The sequence below is a fragment of the Cryptomeria japonica genome, chromosome 7, assembly GCF_030272615.1.
Source record: "Cryptomeria japonica chromosome 7, Sugi_1.0, whole genome shotgun sequence".
NCBI classification, from domain to species: Eukaryota; Viridiplantae; Streptophyta; class Pinopsida; order Cupressales; family Cupressaceae; genus Cryptomeria; species Cryptomeria japonica.
The window spans coordinates 701994549-702020916 of NC_081411.1; the positions used below are offsets into that span (position 1 = coordinate 701994549).

Below are 26368 nucleotides of genomic sequence, written 5' to 3' on the forward strand. Positions count from 1 at the left end.
AATGCTGCAATTAGGAAGCCTTGGGGAAATTGCCCTCACTTATGAGGAGTTGCAAGAAGGAATGCCCGAGGAGTCGGCAAGTTCCCAAATGGACTTAAGTGCAGAGGACTTCATAGGAAAAGAAGTAGACCCTATCATTAAGCAAGCCAGTGAGAAATTTTTGGCAAATGATAATTCTATCAAGACAAGGTCCTTCTTGCAGTTTGTCTAGAGGAGAAATATAGGCCAGTTCAAGGAAAGATGTGAGAAAAGAAAAAATGAGAATCCTCACAAAGATGCATCTGCAGTTGAAGCAGACATAAAGCAAGAAATGTTAACAAAATTTGGGAGCATCACCCTAGAACAAGGGAGGGAAATGATTGCAGAAACAAGGGTTTTGATTCTCCCTGAATGGGATATAGAAGATGTGTTAGTGCTTGAGGCCATAAGGAAGGAGACAAAGTCTCTCGAGGGAATAACTTATAGAAATGATCATGCTGCTTTAGTTATGTGGTCACTAAAGAGAGAAAAGAATAAAAAGAGGAAAGACACCTTTGAATCAAGCTATCTCAGAGGCATGATTGTGAAGAGGGTAAAAGACACAGGGGTAGTGGAGGTTGCTGGCACAATCTTGGAATTAGCAAAATTCAACATGGTCATAGTTGAGAAAGAGGCAAAAGAAAAGGAAGATCTCCGGGTCAAGCTAGAGGCAATCCTAAAAGCCTACAATGGAGCCCAAGATAAAATAGCTCAAAGGGATAGTGTGATTGCCAAATTGAAAAATCAAATAGTAGGGCAGTATCTTCTACCTTGATGATTACCTCTTCTCTAGCCAAACCTCCCTCTGCTAGTCCAATCATTGAGTTTCCCTTGTCTCCTGTAAACCTCAGTTTCCAATCCACTAAATCTATTCAAGATGAAATGGAGAAATTGAAGCAGCATCAATCTATATTTGCTAATAAATATGAGCAAAAGATTAGGGGCACAATTTTGAAGTTTGCTGACACGGTAGGAGCTTCTATTGTGTACATATATATGAAAATATTTTTAAGCATGTTGACTGATCTGAAGGAAGACAAGGCTACTCTGGAGCCAATTTTAAATAAATGGATGGCAAGGGAAGCAGATTTGGAACTTATGTGCTCATCCTATGAAGAGGGAGAGGTTGATGCCAATATTAAATCCACATGTGAGTTGGTAAAAGGTATGTCTAGGTTAGCAGAAGAAAGAGATAGTTTAGAGAGAAAGGCTAACCTATACAGAAAAGAATATGCTAACCAGATGTTTGAACTATTTCCTGGAGGTTTTGTTAGTTCAAGTCAGTTGAAAGATGAAAAAGTATGGTTTGATGAGCTAGGACATAAATTGTCCCAACGGATAAATGAAGTCATCAACTCAGATGACACATCTTTATTTATTCGAGAAATTGAAGAAATTTTTGGAGGCTGAGGTCAAGCAGTTAAGAAGCACCTAGAAAAGATTGAATAAATTGAAGAAGAAAATTATTAGTTACTCTTGGCCCAATGATGATGTGTTTCAGGAATGGAAAGACAAATATGGTTTGCAAGAAGCAGAGGATCAAGAATAATCAACCAATGCTACAACGTTGTAACAACCTTCAAGAAGTTAGGGATGAAGGTTATTTGTAACTTCTTTCAAGAGGGAATTATAGTTGTAACAAACTATTCCTAGGAAAGTTCGAAGCTTGTTTGCATCCATATCATTATACCATGACTATTGAAAGAATCATCACAAGAATTTGTAAGAAAACTCTGTCAAAATGTATATAGGGTTTTCTGGTTTTTCAGGAAATACCTCGAGTTATGTATGATTTCTGAAAATAGATATTAATATATAGATCAGATCATTTTGAGCTCATATCTCTGTTGTCTTCTTGTGTGCATTCATTGATTTACTAGTTTCTTTTAAATAATCTAGGGTTATTTGATTGAAATGAGACTGCAAGGCAATCTTACAGACATGTTTTTAGGTTTTTCTCTCCAGGAGAGAAATTAAATATATGTGAAATCTCTCTATTAGTAAATAAATAGTTTTTTGCTTGAATTTGATAAACAGTTTTGGGATAAAGGAAAAACTTATATATATGTTAGGCATATATTAGGTTGATGAAGTAGAAGTGATAGGATGTATGCGAATGTCCAGATTCAGAACTCTTATTTAGTTTGGGTGACTCTGTAGCCTGGATAAGGAACTGATATCATTCGTGGAGTTCTTTCTATTTTTCTTGGGGATCAACACTAAAAAATGAATATATGTTTTCTTTAAGTTTCAGTATTATTGAGGTGATGAGGTTCACAGGTTTCTAACACTGGTTTACTGTGGATCTTATATTTACTATCAAAGTTCCAGTAGGTGTAACATACAAACTTTCTACATGTTTCTCTGTTCCTCTTCCCAGTTCTTCAGTTACTGTTGAATTTTTTGATATTGGCGGAGTAACTGGTTCAAAATTCTGTTTTGGTAAAGGTTTTACTGGTTTAGTTATGATCATTTCCACTACCAGTTCTTTCTCATAAACTTCGATTTAACTTCTATTCAGCTCATCCACCTTGACATTAGCGCTCTCCACAATTCTCTACAATCTTTTGTTATAATATCTATATGCCTTACTTTCAATAGAATAACTAAGAAATATTCCTTCATCACATCTAGGATCAAATTTTTTAAATGATATCATCTCTCCTCACATAACATTTACTACCAAAGATTCTAAAATACTTAAGTGTAGATGTGTTGTCAAACCATAATTGATAAGGTGTCTTACTGGTTTCTCCTTTGATATGTACTCTATTGAATATATAAACTATTGTGCTCACTACTTCTCTCCAGTAGATATGAGGAAGATTAGCTTCCATCAATAGTAAACTACACATGTAGAAATGACCATGTGTTAATGCATATGAAATATTTAAATAATCTTTTGATTTTATTGTGTTGATTATTATAACAAAACTAGACATGCACAAATGATCATGACACATGTTTTAGTAAATATGAAATATTTTAATAAGATCTTTGTTGTATTGATTATTATAATATACTACACATGCACACAAGACCTTGTGTTCACAGATAAAATATTTTAATAATCTTTTGATTTTGTTGTGTTTCTTATTATAGTAAACTACACAAACACAAATGTTCATGTGTTTTGATTAATTAAAAACAAGTTTTTGAAAGGAACCCAAAACCTTGTTACAAAGCAGGAGAAAGATAAAGCATAAAAGAGGCAGAAAGCAACAGTGCCTGATCACCCACACGTAGAAAAATTCCCAGCCAAAACAAATGTTCGTGTGTAAAGAATATAAAATATTTTAATAGGCACAAATGATCATGTGTTAATACATATAGAATATTTTAATAGACACAAATAATCATGCGTTAATGCATATAGAATATTCTAATAAACCTATTTTTTTGGGTATTTAATTGGCCCCTACCCACTATATTTTAGTAAACTTATTTTGTTGGGTATTTAATTGGCCCCTCCCCACTAACTTTTATTCGTGCATTTTTAACAGTGATTTTTCGAGCTCTAAACAAAGAAAGTAATCAACTTGACTCCAAAAAATTAGAGATATTGTAAAACATTCAGAAGCTAGTAGCATTCATCATAGACTCATTCTCTATACCCTCCTATAAATATCTCCTTCATTTAGCAAAAAATTCAAGTCAAGAGCTCACCAGGGTGTTTACTATAGAAACTAGTTATACTTTTGTTTTAGTTTTTTTGTTAGACACAATGCACCACTGAGAGGGGGTGAATCAATGATTCTCAAATGTTTCCCATTAACTATCCTATGTGAGTATATCGGTTATCAGATCTAACTGAATGCAAACTTACCAGTTAGTAGGGAGACTAATCACAAATGTGTTGGTATTTTGGTATGGTTTTGTCATTGATGTCAACACCTACTAAAACTCTAGCACTTTGGAGATCCAGTAACATTCATCGGCAAGCAAGTGACTTTTGCACAGTCACCGGTATATGGTACACCGGCAAGAAATAATGATCACCGGCACTTGGAATAGCATGGAAAACACTTGGTAATGTTGAAGACATTGTTTGGACATCTTATCTTGGCGAATTGTTTATTGGTATAATTGTATTTGCATATTTGTTGTTACCAGCAAATAGGTCCAGGGTTACACCGGTAGGTTTACCTTTTCCAGATCAGCATGGCATGCTATGGAGATGATTAATTATTGTTGTAAATGCATTAAGCTGACATGTTCAGTTGGTTATTGCATCGGATAATGTATTGTTTGTAAAATGATTTAATTATAGAGCCAACCTACTAAAATTGGTCTTAGGTTATGATATAAATGTAAGATCTTATTTTTAAGATCAAGAGTGGAATGCGAAAATGGTTAAGAGTGAAGGTATATGGGAGATTAAGCAAAGCTATACATGAAGACATCATTTGAAGGTGAAGCTAGGTTTTTGTGAAAGCATATCAGAACTACACAAGTACTGAATCCAGCATATGAAGATGCTATTTTGTGTAGTACAATTTTTATTAGATTTAACCATCCAATTGTAGTCAGTGTGACTCACATTTGTGATTGAGTAGTGAGCTCTAGGCGCTTGGCCTTTCTGCATGTGCAGACCCCATTTATGTACACTTACTATCTGTAGTAGTATCATCTGATTGTGGGTAAGGTTTCCCACCATGGTTTTTCCCCTTACAGGGTTTCCATGTACAAATATTGGTGTTATTTGTTGTGGATGACTTTGTCTTTTTGTTTCATGCATTAATCTTTACCGGTATTGCATTTATCTATTAAAACTATCCATCGGTATAACAGACTGGTTCACCAGCATTAAGCAGTAATTTGATTAAGTTATTTTTGGTTTAAATTATTAAACAACTAATTCACCCCCCCCCCTCTCAGTTGCCTCTGCAACCTAACAAAATGTACTCACACATAAAAGGACATCACATAACACCAGCATATACGAGGAAAACCTAAGATGTGAAAAATCTCAGTGAGAAATATTGTTGGAGACTACTTCTCCAATCCAACCTCACAATGAATCTCTGATTACAATGTTTAGGGCACCAACCCAATGAGCACCAACCCCTGATATAGGGCACTAACCCATGATATAGGGTACCAACCCAAGGAGCACCAACTCTTGATTTAGGGCAACAACCCAAGGAGCTACAATCCTTGCACCGAGCTACAACTTAGTGAATACAAAAAAATATTTTGATACCAAAGTTATCTTCTTGTTACAAATGGATTTTGTAACTCTTCTTCAAATCTCTCTATTGGGTCTTCTATCTAGTTCATTGTCGACTCTACTCTTTGTCGATTGTCTCTCTGTCGGTTCTGTACTTTACCAATTCTCTCTTCTCTGTACTACATCGTTTCTCTCCACCGGTACAACACTATGTCAGTTCTATGCCTACCTTCTCTCTAGTCTTCTACACTCCTTCTATGTCAGTCTAAACTTTGCTAGTTCACTCCTCTGCCAGACTCAATGGCTAACTGTCAGTAGCCTCACTGATGTCAGTTGAACACTTCAACCTTGTTCTTCCTCACACTCAATCTCTTATTCTTCTTCTTGATGAGCACTTGACTAATTTCTCCTTGCATGCAGCAACACTCTCTCATCCATTTGCACCCTTTAATAATTTTGACTTGCGTATTTATAACCTTGTTTTCCCGTAAAAAGCCAATTCAAATTTCAGGCAGTTAGGGTTTCCTCAGTGAACTCGAGGAAAACCAAATACAATCAAATCTCATCCAATCTAATCATGTAGATTGATGAACTATAACTCATTAATCAATCCCACCATTGTCGTGCCTTTCTGATCATTCCTTCTATTTTTAGCAATCTACTTTTGACCAGTCGACAGATTTCTTGGTCAATCACCAAGATTGATTTTGCGGTTTCCTTCACCTACCTCAATCTCCTCAATCAATCTGAGCTAGATCTCTATTGTCCTCTTGAACTCAAGCCACAAACCTTTGCAGTGCATCCCATGAATCTCATAGTCGACAAAAATGTTGACCTATCACCATCTGCCTTGCCGCTTGACACTTGACCGACTCAACACATCAACCTGTGCATGCATGCCACTTCATCTCAAAATGGCAACTGTATTGACATCCACCTTTGTGTTGATATGGATTGGATCACCAACCAACTCCATTACAAGGTTCATCTAATGGCTTGTTAACCCTCACAGTTAAACCCTTAATCGGTTTGTCATCAACCTTGCACTCTGCTTCTCTTCCGGTGCAACACTCAACCGGTCAACACTCTTCCTAACCTACCTTATGCACAACTTCACCAGATGGGAGCCCTCTGCATTTGCACCTTGTCCATATTACCGATTGACATACATACCGACAAACACTCTTGATGACATCATTTCATCAACATTCAACTAACTCCATATTTAATCCGACTATTTTCCTTTGTTTGTAGTTGCTCAGCCATGCCTTCATCATCATCAGACAAGACATCACCTCAACCAGTTTGTCAAAGTGACAAACCCATTACCCTTCATTTGTCCCAGCAACTCAACATGCCTTCAATATCGTTTCAGTGCATATCCCTGATTTAATGCACTTGAGGAATTCCTTTGATTCATTAGTAGGTCCGGTGTGAGCCTTCAAACACCTGCCTTCATCTCTCCTTCCTTATCTCATAGAATTATGATGCACATTATACAAAATCAGAGATAAGCTCCACTTACCAATGGTAGTGAATCCTTTTCATCTACATCTTACATTGCACTCATCTGGCTTCCCTATTTGTGCAACATATCATCAAACAGGCACAGGTGATCCCATGTGGGCAAACTCACTTTCAGTCTTCTCTTCACATGGTGATTGCATCTTTATCCCATGGGAGTCCTGTTGTTTTGCATCCACGCAGCATACCGGTGACCTGTACATTCTTCTTCTCCTATGTTTATGTGATTTAGGTAACATTCTGCCTCTTCACCACAAACAACAGCTCAACATCTTGCCCACTCATCTTGTACACTGGTCATAAGCTTTGAAGGTTGGAAACTACTCAATGTCAACACAACACTTACTAGTTGACATCCTTTCCTTACTGATGATAGACTGTACCAGTAACCTAACCATTTCATCCACACAAGTCAAAAATTGACTTGTTTACCACTGACTCCATTGGTCATTCCTCAAAATGACATTATCTTCTTTATCAGTGACCTACAACACTTGTTGACATGAGTGACTTCATGTCAACAATATTCCCATACCAGTTGTCCTTTTATATCAATTGACATCAATGACAACATAATACCAACAATCTTCCCCATTGGAATTGATGTCAACACATGTAGTATCCGACATACTACATAGTCTCTCTCCTTCTTTGTATGATCCAAATCTTCCCCTTTGTATAATCCATGGATTCCCACACATGTAGTATCTTGTGTACTACATATTCTTTTTCCCCCTTTGATAACAATGGCAAACGGTGCTATTAGGATATCGATCCTCCTTGAATTTACCGGTCACTGACAAGAATCTTTCTCCCCTTTTTCTTTATCGGATGTATCTCCTCCTTTGATACCACTTGTTACAACATCTCAAGTCACAACACTTAAGATGGGGGACTCAACCATCAACTAACACCAATTGAGCATGCAAATTTGATACTATTTGTTAAAGCACTCAATTGGAGAAGGATGTGTCAGTGAATACTACTTGCCTATTAGTCAAACTGCAACATCATCCATTTGATCCCAAATTTATTTAGAATCAAGTGTGATTTTACTATGAATACAACCATCTAGCTAAACAATGGATACCCTTAAACATGAATTTCTCCTTGGTATACCTACAATAATTTCCATCATCTACAGTTTAGGCAGTCAATACTTTACAAGTTCAAGCATGCCAACTCATCATCATAAGCACTTGAACCCCCCCTGAGTTATACATCTCAGGTCCATAATGTTGGTCAGATCCAATTCTGGGGCACCAATAATCTTCATATGCCCATTGAGCTATGCAACTATGATCATTTAGTGATATTTTACCTCCATCATATCCACCACAGCCTATGACATGATCTTGGATCTTTACAATGCCATACAATGTCATCATCATTCCATGAATCAAACCGGTTAGCCCAAAACATGCATGCCTACATGATCAATAGCCAGGCCAACATATGTCATTTAGGTTTTTAACAACATTACCTGAGACAAAACTTCCCATTCCAATTTCTTGGGGCTAATGCAATGATCTTCAACCTCATTTTCTTACATAACCTATAAGGACCTATTTAGCATTCATGTCAGCAACATCCTTCACATATTGGTTTCCTGTACCAGTCCACCATCACTACCGGAGCACCTTCCTATAACTCCTATCATTTTGTGTCACTTTGCATCTAATTTCCATTGTAAATCTCCATCCATTGACACATGCAGTAGTGATCCAACACTGATCTGTAGGTGTGTAGCCAAGGCAACCACTACACACATGTATCTTCTCCTTTTCATCCTTCATACCTACAACATCTTGTTCTTCCACGTGTCCTTCTTTATTGAGGGGGTGAAAGACAAGTTCAATATATTACTTCCCTTATGATATTACATCTCTTTTACACCTTAGGAGATATTACCTGTGCATGGAATGCACAGTGCCAGTCCATAGTTGTATCCTCTTGCCTCTTCCTCGATACCTTCTTGGTCTCATTCTTCTTCCCATTTTTCATTCTTGGGAACATGTCTTACCTTCTTCTGCAGGTTCGTCCTTACATTTTTGGATTTTACATCACAACCTGAAGCAGTGCTATAGTAGCACACATCATCCACCCCAGCTTCATGATTGGGAAATCTCTTAACATACTGATTTGACCATCTTCTTCCGGTCATGTTGCTGTGAGTTGAAACCGAAACTGTTGGACCTCTTGATCCTATAGGGACATTTCTCCTTAAATTCCATGCAGGTCTCTGACTTCCATATGGTTTGTATAGATTTCTATGTTGAGCGTAGCGACTATACCGGCCTCCATGTGTCTACAAGTTCCTCTTCCTTCATTCAAACTCTCTATGTCCAAATCCATTGCAGTTATAACAAACATTATTTGCATAACCGGGAGAGGGGACATGCATGTATCTACTCTTGGATACATTTTTCTCATATGCATGAAATCTATGAGACCCTAGATTATTCCTTCTAGGTCTCTTTCTACACTCTTTTGCCCTATGGCCATTAGCATTACATGGAAAGCAATAACCAGAGAAGGAAGATTTATAACCTTCAAATCTATTCTGCCATGCATGGGGAGATCTTGCTGGTTTAGCATCTCCATTTTTGCATCTCTGAGGATGGATCCTTGGTTGTCCATTCTATGCAGCCTTTCTATCTGGTCTCTTCTTCTCCCACACTTTCTTTGTCCTCTGCTAGTAGGAGGTCTTGTTTGTTGTCTTCTCATGTTCCTACTTCTGGTGAAGCTGGTTTCTCCCAATTTCTCTTTTCCTTTGGGATCTATATTGTTCCTCATAACACCGGTCTTCATTCTTGTCTACAAATCTTCACTAGTTGTATTTAGATCAACCTTCTTTTGGGGAGCATTTCTAACTATGAAGGTCTATCCCTTGTTCTCTCCATTTGAGAAGACAAGCAAAATGTCATTATGGGGGACATTCTTGCTAGTGGAGCATTCACTAGCACCACTTCCTAAACCTTCAGTGTCCTTGGCATGCTTTTTCTTCTTTAACATCTTGTCCAAGGCATCACTGCTGCCATCAAACTAGATTCTTACCTTGAGCTCATCCTGACACTTCTCAAGGTCATTTCATCCAACCTCTATTTCTCCAAGTAGCTGTTGATATTCTTTATCTTTTACTTCTAACCTAGATGCTAGATCTTCACACCGAAACTGCTCGGTGCCTTATTCTTGAGTCTTTAACTCTGAGATACATTTCTTAGATTCTTCAAGGCATTTTATCAACAAGTTTTGCTCCACTGTAGCAACATTGTTGAAGAACTTGTATTCATTTCTCACTCTACTGAGTTCTTCAAGAGCATTTACAAGTTCACCTTCAAGATCAACTTTTGCTTCACCTTCACTATCACTTCCAAACACATCTTGTCATTAGGAGTGATCTGCATGATCATTCTCAGATGTGTGACTCTCAAATTCTTATTCTTGAACCATGAAGAGGTGGGTTCCTTCTTCATCAAAGTTGCAGCTACTAGTAGATCTGCCTTCATCATCTACAGATAATGAGATGCATCTCTCATCTTATCATCACAAGCTAGTTCTATAGTAGTGGGTTCATTTCCATAGACCTTCTACAATCTCTCCCATAAGCTTTTTGTCGATCTCCATCTATCCACCTATGAGGAGACATCATCTATTAACCCACAAAGTATAGCCTTCGTTGTTGCTTCATTGCACTAGTTTCTTCTTTATACATCTGAATCGGTGGGAGAACTTACTTTACTAGGGTAGCCATTTACAATAGACATCCATACATCATACCCTAGAGAGGATAAGTGAACTTCCATTTTACAACTCCAAATGGAATAGCTAGACCCATTAAACACTGGAGCTGGGATTGATACTAAACAGAACATTGTGTCCTTAAGCCAAAATCTACTCAAGCTAGAGAAAGCTTACCAACTGGTTACCTAGGGCTCTTATACCAATTGTTAGACACAATGCACCATTGAGAGGGGGGTGAATCAATGGCTCTCAAATTATTTCTATTAACTATCCTATGTGAGTATACCAGTTATCAGATCTTACTGAATGAACACTTACCAGTTACTAGGGAAAATAATCATAAATGTACTCACATAAAAAGACATCACTTAACAACAACATATATGAGGAAAACCCAAGATGGGAAAAACCTCGGTGAGAAATGTTGCTGGAGACTACTTCTCCAATCTAATGTCACAATGAATCTCTGATTACAATGTTTAGGGCACCAACCCAAGGAGCAACAACCCCTAATTTAGGGCACCAACCCAAGGAGCACCAACCCCTCATTTAGGGCACCAACCCAAGGAGCTACAACCCTTGCATTGAGCTACAAATCAGTGAAGACAAAAACATATTTTGATACCAAAGTTATCTTCTTATTACAAATGGATTTTGTAACTCTTCTTCAAATCTCTCTGTTGGATCTTCTATCCAGTTCACTGTCAATTCTACTCTCTATTGGTTCTACTCTCTGTCGGTTCAACACTTTATCGATTCTCTCTTCTCTCGCCTACACTATCGCTCTCCACCAATACAACACCCTGCCGGTTCTATGTCTACCTTCTCTGCAGTCTTCTACACTCCTTCTCTATCGGTTTGAACTCTTTTGATTCACTCCTTTGTCAGACTCAATGGCTAACTGTTGGTAGCCTCACTGATGTTGGTTCAACACTTCAACCCTATTCTTCCTCACACTCAATCTCTTCTTCTTCTTCTTCTTGATGATCACTTGACTGATTTCTCCTTGCATGCAACAACACTCTCTCATCTAGTGACACCCTTCAACAATTTTGGCTTACATATTTATAACCTGGTTTTCCCGCCAAAATCCAATTCAAATTTTAGGCTGTTAGGGTTTTCTCATTGACCTCAAGGAAAATCAAATCCAATTAGATCTCATCTGATTTGATCACCTGGATTGATGAACTATAAATTATTAATTAATCCCACCATTGTCATGCCTTTCTGATCATGCCTTCTATTTTTGGCAATTTTCTTTTGACTAGTCGACAGATTTCTTGGTCGATCATGAAGATTGATTTTGCATTTTCCTTCCCTTGCCTCCATCTCCTCAATCAATATGAGTTGGATCTCTATTGTCCTCCTGACCGTGAGCTGCAAACCTCTGTAGTGCATCCCATGAATCTCACAATTGACATAAATGTTGACCTGTCATCATCTACCTCACCGCCTAACACTTCACCGATTCAACACATCAACTTGTGCATGCATGCCACTTCATCTCCACATGGAAAATGTGTTAGCATCCACCTTTGTGTTGGTATGGATTGGATTACCAACCAACTCCATTATTGGGTTCATCTACTAGCTTGCTAACACTAATGGTTAAACCCTTAACCGATCTGTCATCAACCTTGCACTTTGCTTCTCTTCCGGTGCAAACTCAACCGATCAACACTCTTGCTAACCTACCTTATGCACAACTTCATCATATGGGAGTCTTCTACATCTGCACGTAATCCATATTACTGGTGGGCATACATACCAGGAAACACTCTTGATGATGTCATCTCATTAACCTTCAACTGACTCCATCTTCAATTCGGCCAATTTCACCTATCTGCAGTTGCTTAGACTTGCCTTCGTCATCATTAGACCAGACATCATCTCAACTGGTTTGTCAAAGTGACAAACCCATTACCCTTCATCTATCTCGGTAACTCAACATGCCTTCTTTTTTGGTCCAATGCATATCCCTAATTTCAAGCACTTGAGGCATTTCATTGATTCACTAGTAGATATGGTGTGAGCCTTCAAACATCTGCCTTTAACTCTCCTTTGTTATCTCACAGAATTATGATACACATTATACATAATAGGAGATAATCTCCACTTATCAGTGGTAGTGAATCCTTGTCATCTACATCCTGCAATGCACTCAAGTGGCTTCCCTATTTGTGTAGCATATCATCAAACAGGCACATGTGATGTGGTGTGGGCACACTCATTTTTAGTCTTCTTTTCACATGGTGATTGTATCTTTATCTGGTGGGAGTCTTGTTGTTTTGCATCCACACAACATACTGGTGATGTTTACATTCTTCTCCTCCTATGTTGATGTGATTTAGGTAACATTATGCCTCTTCATCACAAACAACAGCTCAACATCTTGCCCACTTTGCTTGTACATTGGTCATAAGCTTTTTCGGTTGGAAACTACTCACTGTCAACAAAACACTTACTAGTTGACATCCTTTCCTTACCAGTGATAGACTATACTAGTAACCTATCCATTTCATCAACACAAATCAAACATTGACTTGTTTATCGGTGAATCCAGTGGTCATTCATTTGAATGACATTCTCTTCTTTACCAGTGACCTACAACACTAGTTGACATGAGTGACTGCATGTCAACAATATTCCCATACCGGTTGTCCTTCTATACCAGTTGACATCAATGACAACACAATGCCAACATTTGTTTCACGAAGAAATAGGGATAACTATTTGTGTTTGTTAAGACTATCTTGAATTTCTATTTTAAGTTGTCTTATGATCCATTTCTATGATTTTGCAGTGAATTAAAGGGAGGGTGCCAAGTTGAATAGAATATTGATAATTGGAGCAACTCGGTACATTGGGAAATATATGGTGAAAGCCAATGTTTCACTTGGGTACCCAACATTTACTTTTGTGCATCCTTCCACTATAGCTCCTCATTCCTCCAAGTCACAATTACTCCAACAATTCAGAGATGATCATTCTTCAGGTCAGTGATTCATATCCATATTTTTGTTGATCTTATGTCCTTTAACTAGAAGGATCCATTTAACACTTTTGTTAATGGGAATAGGGATCTTTGGATGATCATAACATCCTTGTAAATGCAATAAAGCAAGTGGATATAGTAATCTCTGCAGTTGCAATTCCCCATCATTTAGATCAGCTGAATATTATAAAGGCTATCAAGGAAGAAGGAAACATAAAGGTATGAATGGATTCTAAATTTCTGTCTCGCATAACCAACTATTGAATAATAATGCACCAACAGTTAAGATTAGGTGTTATAAATCAACTCTTAGACTACAATAGGATTTGAGTCTGAGGTCTAGCTTCCTATTAACAGTAGTTGTTTACAGTCAAAATAATTTAATAACAATAATTTAAGGGGAATGACTATTTGTTGGCTTGATGATGATTATAATGTATTCATCACTTGTTTTCATCGATGAAACACTCTCACACACATATATGATAACATTGACTATCGGTGTAACTTCAATTGGTTTACACTATCAACTGGTATGTTTAATGTCTATCTCTAATCAGTACTTTGTGTCAACCGGTATGTGCCTAAGAGACAACCTGTGGTAACACTAAGTCGGTATCAGAATCGGGTTGAATATGAAGAAGAAGATCAAGTGGAAGACACTATAACAATGATTCACTAGTTTTATTCCAACTGGTAGTAAACTCCTCTGACTAGTATCTATTTTTATGATGAACTACTAGCACCGTTTGCTTGGCGGTCATTTTTGTGATGAGTTATGTTTAAGATGTCTAGATTCACTACACCTAGGAATTGTGTTCCTATGGCCGACATAAGGTTTGTATGTCTATTTAAAGACATCTTAGAGAATCATTTTTACGATGATAACAGATAGAGAGTTGTTATGTGAAAAGAGTGAAAAAGCTTTTGTTGAAAGGTGATAAGTGTTAAGATGCAGAGCAGTGTTGAACGTACTTAGAAGCATCTGATTAAGCAAGTTTTGTGCTACTTAGAATAGATCAAGCTATTCTTGTTGTTTTCTAGTCATTACAATGGATTCAAATCCCTTAACCAAGTAAGCTCTAACAAGCTTCATTGTATAAATCCTCTAACAAGGTGATCCGTTAGTTTGGATTCTCAATCCTCCAACGAGGTTACTCTTAACAGGGTATAAGCTTCTAATCAAGCTTGGGATCTATAACAAGATTCACTCTTAGCAGAGCTCTTTGTAAGACCTTAACCGGTCTATTTTCTATTACTGTAGCTAGTTAACTTGTGAGTTCTATCTCGCCGTGGTTTTTACCTATTTGGGTTTTCCACATATAAACACGTGTTATGGTGGATGTTCTACTTTATGTGGATGTTATTATTTCATTTTGGATAGCATGTATTTTATTTAACTGCTTGATTAAGTTCATCTACTAGTTAGTGTTTAAAATAGTGTTTGTTTTGGAGTCACTGATTCACCCCCCCTTTCAGTGCTTTTCAAGTCCATCAATTGGTATCAGAGCCTAACTTCTTTGAAGCCTAACTGCTTAGAAGGGAATCTTGAAACTACCATGGGGGACATAAGCTACTTCAAGATGGCTAGAGATCTAGAAGCCAGTAGAAATGAAGTTGAATCCCTTAGGGGAAAACTGAAAGCTTCTCAAGTCAAGAGGAGAGAGCTATCTAAAAAAATGTTAGAAATATCTGACAATAGTTCTTTAGACGAAGCTAATATTGATGCTTTATTAGAAGAAGTTGAAAAGTTGGATGGTGAGAAACTAAATTTAAGAAGAGAGCTAGAAGGTCTCACTATCCACATGAGTCAGGAACTGGAAGCCACAAGAGCTGCTGAAGACCTTATCAAGGTAAGAGATCAAGAAATCATAAATATTATATGGGAAAAATATACTATGCATGAGGACTTAATAGCTGAAATAGAAGAAAAGGAAAACCTAAAGCTAGATCTTGAGTTGGCATCATCTCTACAAGAGAACCTGTCTAAGCATGATGAAGATCTTGTCAAAAAGCTTACTGAAGCCAATGAGAAATAAGAGAAGTTAGCTAAAAGTTCTACCATGCTGGAAGAACAAATCCAATCAGAGAGAATGAAGGGTGATATCTCTGGACTTGGTTTTCATACAACTGAAAAAGGTGAATCCTCTAGCACAAAGAGCAATAATCCAAAGAACAAAATTGCTTTTAAAGTCAATAAGACTACCAGTAAGAAGGATTTTAAACCTGTTTGCTTTGTTTTCCATAAGCCTGGTCATACTGCATTTAATGTTTGTAGGAACAAACCTAACATGAATGCGAGTTACAATATTAATGATAGGTATGTGTCTAGAAAGTTTGAAGGACATTGCTACACTTGTGGAATGTATGGGCATAAACATATTGAGTGTAGATATGGATCAAACAATCTTGTACCACACATGCATCCTAGACCATATGGTGACCGAACGAGGAATTTTGATAACCGGGTAAACAAGAACTAGCAAGGATCCTATGGCAACCGGTTTAGTCCATTCAAAATGGAAAAGTGCACAAATGTTGTTTATACCTTTTGTAATAACCTTTGGCCATGTGGATATGACCTGCAAAAAAATAATAGGAAGAGGAAATGCAGGACCCTGGACATCATCTGGTATGGTCTGTTACCACTGCAACAAACTGGGGCACCTGGCAAAGTTTTGCAAAACCAAAAACAACAAACCGGTCAACTCTACTAAGGATCAGAAAGGCAAGTAGAAAATTGATGTTGAGGAAACAAGAGAAGATATGAACCGAACATGGAAGAAGAAAATCAAAGAATTTCCTATAGAAGAAATCACTCCTTCACCCAGTGAAGAGAGTCCAGCACCAGTGACTTAAGCCTGTCTAAAACGGCTAAGGGGAGTGTAACGGTAAAACATATTTCGGACCCTTTTTATAAAATAGGTGAGAAAGAATCTTTTTGAATTTTAAATTTTGGTAACTTTGTGCTGGCGTGTTAATCATCCAATATTTCACTTAAGCGAAGAAATTAGGGTTTGTAACCTAAAAATATGAGCATTTATTACGATCGATAAACAGGATAAAAACAAGTTTTACCTTATCAGTTTTATCCTAACCCTTTCGAAAAAAAATTGAAGCGATTGTAGAGCTGAGCAAGATTGTCTTGGTGTGAATTGGAGAATTGCTTTGTGATTTAAGAGAAATCTAGTTGAATCTGAAGTTGCAGAGAAGCGAACAAGAGAGAATTTGAACAGTCCAACTAGGAATCAAAGGGATGTGCAAAATTCTAGGTATTTCCTTGTATACTGCCTCGAAACTTGTCTATCTAGAATGGCATCTAATTCTAAGTCTGTAGGGAGGTTGATGATCACTGCTAAGCCTGAGGAAGCTCTAAAGGCAAATTAAATTATGTCTTATAATGCATTTTTGTAAGTCCCAAGTGGAGTCATGGTCGAAGGAGATTTGTCCAGCTATATAGATTGCAAAATTGAAGATTTGGGAACTCTTCACATCTATACTCAGCTGAAATCTCTTTGTGATAAGGAAGGAAAGATTAAAGCTAAATATGCTAGGATTTTTTAAAATGGATTTCATAATGCCGCCTACCCTCTTGAATATTTTGAGGAAGATCACATAAGAATAATCTTGAGCCGAGTCCATGGAGAAAATATGTATCTGGAAAGGACTCACACGATTACCAAGGAATCCATTAGGGTTGTAATGGGTTATTGCTCAACTGGTAAAGTTCCTGAGTTGAGGAAAATTACAAAAGACACTATCTTCAAGCTAACCGGTTCTACCTCTGATGGGTGTGCTTTCTCTATTAACAATATTAGAGATCCTGCGGTGAAACTTGCAGCAATGGTGATAGGCTACAAAGTATTTTACTCCAGTAGACTTAACAGTGTTCCATCTGTAGCAATTCATACAACACATAGTATGATTGTTGGAAATGAAGACTATGATATGTATGAAGTTATCAAAGTCCATCTATATCTAAATTTGAAGTCCATCAAAAAGGATAGTACTCAGAAGTTCAAGTTTGGTCAGCTATTGGCTGGGTTATTTTTCTACTTTCAGAATTTTCTACCTGGTATAGGTGACATTGAATGGTCCAAAGAACAAGCGGTCAATGCTCAGATAAGGAACAACATTAAGGCTGTAAAGAATACCTTTTCAGCTACCATCAACAGGTACTTTAATGAATTTTAGAAGAAAATGAGCTTGAGAATGAGGATATCTGAAGATGTGGTAAGACATTTTGAAAAATACATAATCTTCATGGTTACAACTGACTTTTGCTTAATGCAAGCAAGAGAACCTAGATAGGAAGAGATGGAAGATATGAGCTACGAGGTCAATCACGATTTATTGGTTGGCTATCCCAATACCCTATTAGCATCACCTATATAGACAAAAAGAAGGCAAAATTGGACATTCTAGCAATCCAAGCTGCACCTGCTGAAACCAGTACTGCACCTACATCTAAAGCTAAAGGAAAGAAAAAGAAAAGTGAGGAAATATCTCTTGTAAAGAAAACTACAAGGGTGACTTGAAGTGTCCTAAACAAGAAGGAACCAACACCTAAAATAATTTAGAAAAAGGAGATTGTACCAAAGAAGAGGAACAGGAAACTGATTTTGCAACCAGAGTCTGAGGGTACAAAATCTGAAGAAGAACCTAAGAAGGAAAAGGCAACCGGCAGAACATCTAAGAAGGTAAAGGTACTTCCAAAGGAAACTACACCACTAGATATTGTCACCTACAAACCTGACATAATATTTGAGAGAATAATGAAATCATTGAGAAGAAACAAGTTTGAAAATGTTAAAAAACATTATGATTCTTTTATTGTAGATGAGAAAAAGGAAATACTCCAACTAGGTAATAACTTTGTTAAATCACTATAGTAGATTTCCACATGATTTAGAGAAAGATATTTTAGTCTCTTTGTATAATACTTTGTTAGAAAAATGGGAAGAAGCCACTCAATTAGAGAAGAAGATTATTGATGAAGTATTTGTACAGTATTTTCCCACATTATCATCAGAAGGAATTAGTGCTTTGACTGAGGAATACAAAGTATATTTTGATTTTAAAATAAGGAGATTGAAGCTTCTTAATGGGAAAAGGACAGTTATTGAGTCAGATACTCACCAACTAGCCTGTATAATCAAACAAAGGGTAGAGAACCTTCACTCTATCAATAAGGATGAAACCACAGATGATGTTTCTCCACTAGAAATGGATATAGAGGAAATTGTTCCAGCTAATATAGTATATTCAACCAAGAAGAAGGATGACTACGTTATTCTTGTTGATGAGGATATTTAGGATACAGTGGACCTATCTGAAGATATTACTACACCAGATATGCCTTCAATCATAGAAGTACATGATACAATAGGTGATCAACCGGGTACTCAACTAAAGGAGGTCAGTATACCAGCAACTGAACAACTAGAGAAACTCCAGTCTCCATCGGTCACTAAGATCACTCAAAAGGAATCCACTGAGGAAGATGCTACTCAAGAAGCAGAAGATAAAAATGAAGAAAATACATAAAGAGTCATCATTAAGAGTACACCCCCTGAACTAGCAAAGCAAAAATTGCTTGATGATGATGATGAAGACTCTTTAAGCATTTTAGGACCTATCGATATGAATACCTTGAGTGCATCTGAAATGATGAAGATTGCCAGTGTTATGCAATCTTGTGCACATAAGAAGACGTTTAAAGAACAAAGAATTGAGGCAGAGACTATCCAAAATGTAGTAGAAATTTTGTTTGGATTACTTTCAAAAACCTTTGTCACACATCTTCCCACTCCTATCAGCAAACTTGGTTAGTTACTTGCAGAGGCATCTGATAAAATCAAATCACTTGAAGATGCTACTCAAATATCTGCTGAGAAGAGCCACAAGAAGGCATATAGAGATAAGCTAGCTAAGCACATTGAAAATGGCAAAATGGCTATATCTCGTAATGGCAGTCTATTGAAGAAAGCTATTGAATATGGAGGAAAGTATCTTTCCTCTACCTCCAATATTACTTTCTTTTATTCTGATATTACTAAGAATCAAGTTGAAACTGAGAAAAAAATAGAAAGGTTATGCAAGGCATATGTTCCACTCTAGGACTCCATTCATGTCTTTAACCGGTCTATAGATGATCTGCATGACAGACTGATCAGGAATGATAATGAGAGAGCTAAGAGATTCCAATTTCTAAGAGAGCTCAAGAGTCAGCTCACCTCACAGATTGACATTCTTCAGAGAGCCTACTCTAGTGCAAAAGCTATTCTTGCTACACCTGCGACATGCTCGCTTGACTTAATGGAAGAATTCTATTCTCAGCTACTATCTACTTCAGAGTATACAAATCAAATACTGGAATCCTGGCAGAATGCTCTATCCTAGATGAAGTAGAATTTCAATAATATTTTCATGAGAATAGCTATTGCATGAATTCGTTTTAAATTGTAATATATGTTGAGCTCTTTAATACATATTTTCTATAAATATGTATATATTTTACTTTATCTTTTTGGCATTGTTGTCAAAGGGGGAGTAATAATATGTATGATTTATGCATGCATTAAGGGGGGGTATTACAGCATTAAGAAGAAGTGCTACATTCAAAGGGAGTATGAGTATATATATATATATAGATCTGTTGTGTTTTACTCAAAATTTTCTAAGTGTTGCCATCAATACCAAAGGGGAAGACTGTTGGCTTGATGATGATAATGTATTCATCACTTGTTGTCATTGATGAAACACTCTCACACACATATATGATAACATTGACTACCAATGTAACTTCAGTTGGTTTACACTATCAACTGGTATGTTTAAGGTCTATCTTTAACCGGTACTTTGTGTCAACTGGTATGTGCCTAAGAGACAACCTGTGGTAACACTAAGTCGGCATCAGAATCGGGATGAAGATGAAGAAGAAGATCAAGTGGAAGAAACTATAACAACGATTCATTAGTTTTATACTAGTAGTAAACTGCTCTGACCGGTATCTATTTTTGTGATGAGTTACCAGCACCATTTGCTTGGCGGTCATTTTTGTGATGAGTTATGTTTAAGATGTCTAGATTCACTGCACCTAGGGAATTGTGTTCCTATGGCCGACATAAGGTTTGTATGTCTATTTAAAAACATTGTAGAGAATCAATTTTATGATGATAACAGATAGAGATTTGTTATGTGAAAAGAGTAAAAAATATTTTGTTGAAAGGTGATAAGTGTTAAGATGCAGAGCAGTGTTGAATGTACTTAGAAGGATCTGATCAAGCAAGTTTTGTGCTACTCAGAACAAATCAAGCTATTCTTGTTGTTTTCTAGTCATTACAAGGGATTCACATCCCTTAACCAGGTAATCTCTAACAATCTTTATTGTACAAATCCTCTAACAAGGTGATCCATTAGTTTGGATTCTCAATCCTCCAGCGAGGTTACTCTTAACAGGGTATAAGCTTCTAATCAAGCTTGGGATCTCTAACAAGATTCACTCCTAGCAGAGCTCTTTGTAAGACCTTAACCGGTCAGTTTTCTATTACTGTATATAATTAACTTGTGAGTTCCATCTCACCGTGGTTTTTATCTATTTGGGTTTTCCACGTATAAACACCTGTGTTATGGTGGATGTTCTACTTTATGTGGATGTTGTTTTTTCATTTTGGATAGCATGTATTTTGTTTAACTGTTTGGTTAAGTTCATCTATCGGTTAGTGTTTAAAATAGTGTTTGTTTTGGAGTCACTGATTCACCCCCCCCTCTCAGTTCTTTTCAAGTCCATCACTATTTAGTTTCTAGAATGTATCAAATATCTAGACTGTATAAAATATAAGGATATCTTGGTGCATTCTAGAGATTGTACATAGCGTGCTTCGTAATTTCCTAATTTATGTGACAGACCCAAATAAGTTCAACTACTTATGAATGTTTTTTATTAATATAAATGGAGGAGGACTCGAAGCCATTACATATCAGAAATATGTACCATAAAAAATAAGTATTAAGACAAAACAAATCAGGAAAACAACTTAAACAGAGCAACCAACTAAGTAATAGCAAAGTTGGAATCAATAAGGATGCATCTAACTTAAATCAGCTTTTTGGGGCTGTTTATCTAACAATCTGATATGAGAAGTGAAGATTTGTTAGTTGAACTTTCTTTTGTTCAATAAATCCCTCATTACAACCAAAATAGCCCTGACCTAAGAAGAAGAGGTAAATCAACAGAAATACAGTTAGATAACAGAAGAAACAATAGAAAAATTCTTAACCCCACCTACTATTGGTCAATATACTTATAATTTATATCAGTTTGCACATAGCAGTATGACCCGATTATATTAATTTGGGTATTCAGAACATTTAATATCTTATTTTGGTTGAAATAGAGTTCCTGCAATCAGAATTCGGCAATGAAGTGGACAGAATCAAGTCACTGGCTCCCTTTCAGAGAATAAATGATGTTAGGAAGACCATTCGTAGAGCAACTGAAGAGGCACGGATTCCATACACCTTCGTTTCTGCAAATTCTAATGCTCCTTATTTTATTGATTACTTCCTTCATCCTTGTCAGAAACCATCACTTACAAAACTTGTTATCTATGGAGATGGTTTTACTAAAGGTATATGCACTTGCAGAAATTAAGAGTTTACGTAGAAAGTATGGCTTCAACATCCCCTATAGTAAAAATGTATTATTATATTACCATTTATCTGATATTTACTTAATGTTGTTGTTCATCTGTCATGAATTTTGAAGATGGAATCGTCGCTCTAAACATAATGGTGGCCAATGATCCCAGAACACTAAACAAGCTAGTGATTTACAAACCTCCAATGAATGTCATTAGCCAAAGCAAGGTTGTTTCACTATGGAAGAAGAAAACTGGACGGACTCTTAAAAGGGTCTATTCGCCTGAAGCAGAGATGGTGAATCTCTCGGAAAGTAAGATTAAATCATTTGATACATAATTTTTTATTATTTGTTGATATTTTTTACATGCCCACAGATTTTAAAGGGTATATCAGAGTTAGACGATTCTTTTTTCTTTTCGTATGCGACTTAACTACTTATAGCTATTGTTTTGAATTTTTGGTAGTGAGGATCTATTGTGTACAAAGATTAAAAAGTGGTCATTTCAAAGTCAGACGACTTAAATCACACACACTAAGCTTTGCCTTCTAGGCTTAAAAGTGTTAAACACTCTTCACTGATATTCTCTATGCTTAATATGTTTCTTAGTGTGTGTGGTTTAAGGTTGGCTAAAAGTTTCAAGCAATACATACTTAAAGATGTCCCAATAACACTGAACTACATAGTTAAAGATGTCCCAATTACTCTAAAATACTACCACTTCAAAAATAGCCAATATTCACGCACAGATTCCAAATTTTCTAATTATTGAGAATAAAATGACTGGCTATTGATACATGACTTTTAGTTATCATTTTTTTAATTTATTTAAAATGAGTAATTGAGAAATTGAGTGAACAAAGCGAAAACATATCTGAAACATGACCCATAACTGATGCTCTTCCCTAGTATTTATTGATATTTATAATCCCAATTAAAGATTCTAACTCTAGTATGTATTATTGTAACTTTACCTAATCTAGATAACATCCCCGTTTCAATTTTCCACAGTATTTTTATCAAAGGTGATCAAACCAACTATGAGATGACAAATGAAGATTTGGAGGTTACTAAACTTTATTTTGAATATAAGTTTACAAGCATTAATGATTTTCTTAACATTTGCAAGGTAAACCCACCAGAAACAAAACTTGCATCCTTTGTATAGCAGATGTATCAATTGATGTAAACCCAAGCGCTATTATAGATTACTGGAACAAGTTCTATGTCCATGGTTGGGATAAAACAAATGAACAAATGAATTATTATAAGAATGAGCATGCACTTGTACAATGCTATATATTGTTTTTCTCAATGGGTGTTACATTTAGTTTCCTTTTCTGCATTATTTTCTTAATATAAGCAATTGTATTTCAGCCAAATACAAGCTTGATACTGAACATCCACTAAAGTGAAAGACAACGACGTCAAACTTTTATATTGTGGATGTGATGTGAACGAAATTTAATGAAAGTAGAAACACTATTTAACTAATTTTTAAGACATTCATTTGACTAGAGAATCCATTAAAGATGGATGACAATAAGACTAGTTTTGTGAATGATTCATATTCCACTAATACTAATAATTGAGGAAATGTTCAAAATTAGAAAAAATTTGTACAAAGTTTTGAGGATAGTGTTGTCACTCATTTTTATCACTTTAATTAGTGTAGGATAATCATCATACAAATGGTTCAACACAAAATTATATGGACCTCATAGTGTAATTGGATAATCGTCTCCAAGCATCTACAATCAATGTTGATCGATCACAGATCTCTCTAGGGGGTTCTACAGGATTGTGCATGAAGATACCACCCCTAAGGTCAAATGGCTTAGTTACCAGATGAAGATCCCGCACCGGATTTAGCTGCAAATCCACAGTCTGCCTTGGATTCATCTTTTCTGACCCACATCTTCTCATGCTTGTTCCTGATCTCTTCTACCTTTGCTTTGCCTTTCTCATCTGATTTCCCTTTGTTTACCGGATCATTATTTTTTCTTATGCAAAATTTTGCAATGTGACCGATTTTGTTGCATGCATTGCAAACAACATTTCTCTACATAGGTCAGAAATTCATCTGATTTGGTCTCATCCTGCATTGGTCAGAGATATGTCTCAATATCCCACAAGCATAACATCTCTTGTTCTGAAAATTGTTCATTGCCGCTTTGCACATGTTTGACTTATGACCAAAATTATAGTATATGAAACATTGTCCAGTAAAGGTAGGACCATTGTTCATATTATTCATTCCATTATTCATCCTACTTATGTATTGATTTGCCATATGACCAAATTTATTGCAAGTAAAAAATTTGCAATTAAATTTATAGGCATTATGTTGTCTTACCGAAGGATTCTTGCTCTTCTTATAATTAGGTTTTGCATTGCCTTGTCCAAATTCGTAGGATTCTCCTTTCTCAAATCTGAGTCCTCACATGTATTTTCCATGTCTCTAACTTTCCAGCATCTTATCAAGCCTTGCTGAGCTAGAATTGAATTTGTCTTTGTATTCATTCACAGTAGTAAGTCATCTTTTGGGGCAACAATTTGTCTTTCAAGTTCTTAACCATTATTCCTTGGTTGTGTCAACTCAAGCTTCAACTGATCATTCTCATAAGTAAACTTGAAGTATTCATCCGATATGTCTTTCAATGAGTTGAGTCAAACTTTATTCATTCTTCTTCTGGTCTTCAATCTCCTTAGTCAATTTCATCACAATGGATTGTATATCATTCTTAAATACAAAATTCTCTCTAGAAAGCTTATCACATTCATCAACTTTGTCCTGATTTACCATGGTTTATTCTTCTTTCTCCTTCAACATGTCCATCAACTCTTTCCTCTTGTTTCTTGAAGTCTTTACTTGATTTTTTAAATAATTAATGAAATCTTCAACTCCATTCAAGTTTCTTTTTAAGGAACTAATTTTATTTCTTGCTACATCAAGATCCTCAAGTGCCACACAAAGCTATCTCTGCAAACCAGAATACATTGATTCAATCTCCTAGACCTTCCTCAAGAGATTAGACTTCCTCAGAGGAACTGGGCTCTGATACCAATTGTTGTAATCAAGAAACACTGAGAGGGGGGTAGTGAATCAGTGTTCTACTAGTAAATACACTTTCAAACTTATTCTCAAACCACCAGAAGCAAATGTAAGAAAGTAAAATGTAGAAACACAAGATAATCAACCACAAAATCATAACACCGAGATTTTTTATGTGGAAACGTGGAAAGGGAAAAACCACAGTGGGATTAGAACCCACAATATTTATATATTGTGATCAAGAGTACATAAATATTACATAAGGGGTATACACTTGCACTCAGGCACACTGCCTAGAATCAAAGGTTCAATTACAATATGAAAGTCTCACTGACTTACACATCAATTACAATGATAACTAAAATGAATGAACTCCGAAATAGAATCAAACAATGCCTAGATGAGTTCTGGTTAAGTGCAAAAGGTATCACTGTAGCACCTCTGAAACTCTACTGTGTTCTTCTTCTCAATCAGGTACCAAATCAAGAATGTGCATGTGAAACTTTGCCAAAAGAGTTTCTCGGTCACAACTCGCTCATATCATCACCCAAAATATCTTCTATATCAGTCATATATATCCACAATCACAAAATTAAATATTTGTCAAGTTGGCCAAGCATAATATGTAATGTAACGTGTAACTCGGTGTCAACTTAGACCGGATAACCAAAACATATGTGGATCAACTAAATAATGTCTAAATGATTTCTATATGTTGGCCCTATCATCCCATGCACAAATCTCGCCATGATAATCATCATAAAGATTCCAAACCAAAAGTGCTATTCTAACTTGAGATACCAATGACAGATTACCAAATCACTTCCTCCACTGGTTACCAAAAACCATGACTACCAGATAGGATTTCCAAGCAGAGTTGGCATCAATGACAACCCTAATCCATTACCCATGCATTAAAATTCACTGGATGAGTGTCAATTGCCAACAATCCATTAGATACTAGAAGAACATGGTCATAGTTTTAGCAAGCTCCCAATCTCTTTATTGCTTCAAATTCTAATACATAGTCATTTTGAGAAGCTTCAAGTATTCTAGAGTGAGATCTATAAAAATGAGTTGTAGTAGATGGGTTGATAGATAAGCATAAGGCTTGCTTGGTAGAAAAAATATTCTCCCAAGTTACCAAGATTCACTACTCTGAGACTTTTACACCAATTGCTAAGATGAATTTGTTGATAATATGAAGGAATTGATTAT

General features: G+C 36.3%; 1 protein-coding gene across 1 annotated transcript; it reads left to right on the forward strand.

The window, feature by feature from the left end:
* Positions 1 to 1032: 1032 nt before the first annotated feature.
* LOC131046075 (isoeugenol synthase 1-like) lies at positions 1033 to 22433 on the forward strand. The gene is made up of 3 exons (XM_057979732.1): positions 1033 to 1183; positions 21851 to 22084; positions 22222 to 22433. The coding sequence occupies exons 1-3, from the start codon at positions 1033 to 1035 to the stop codon at positions 22431 to 22433; spliced, it is 597 nt and encodes a 198-aa protein (XP_057835715.1).
* Positions 22434 to 26368: the final 3935 nt, after the last annotated feature.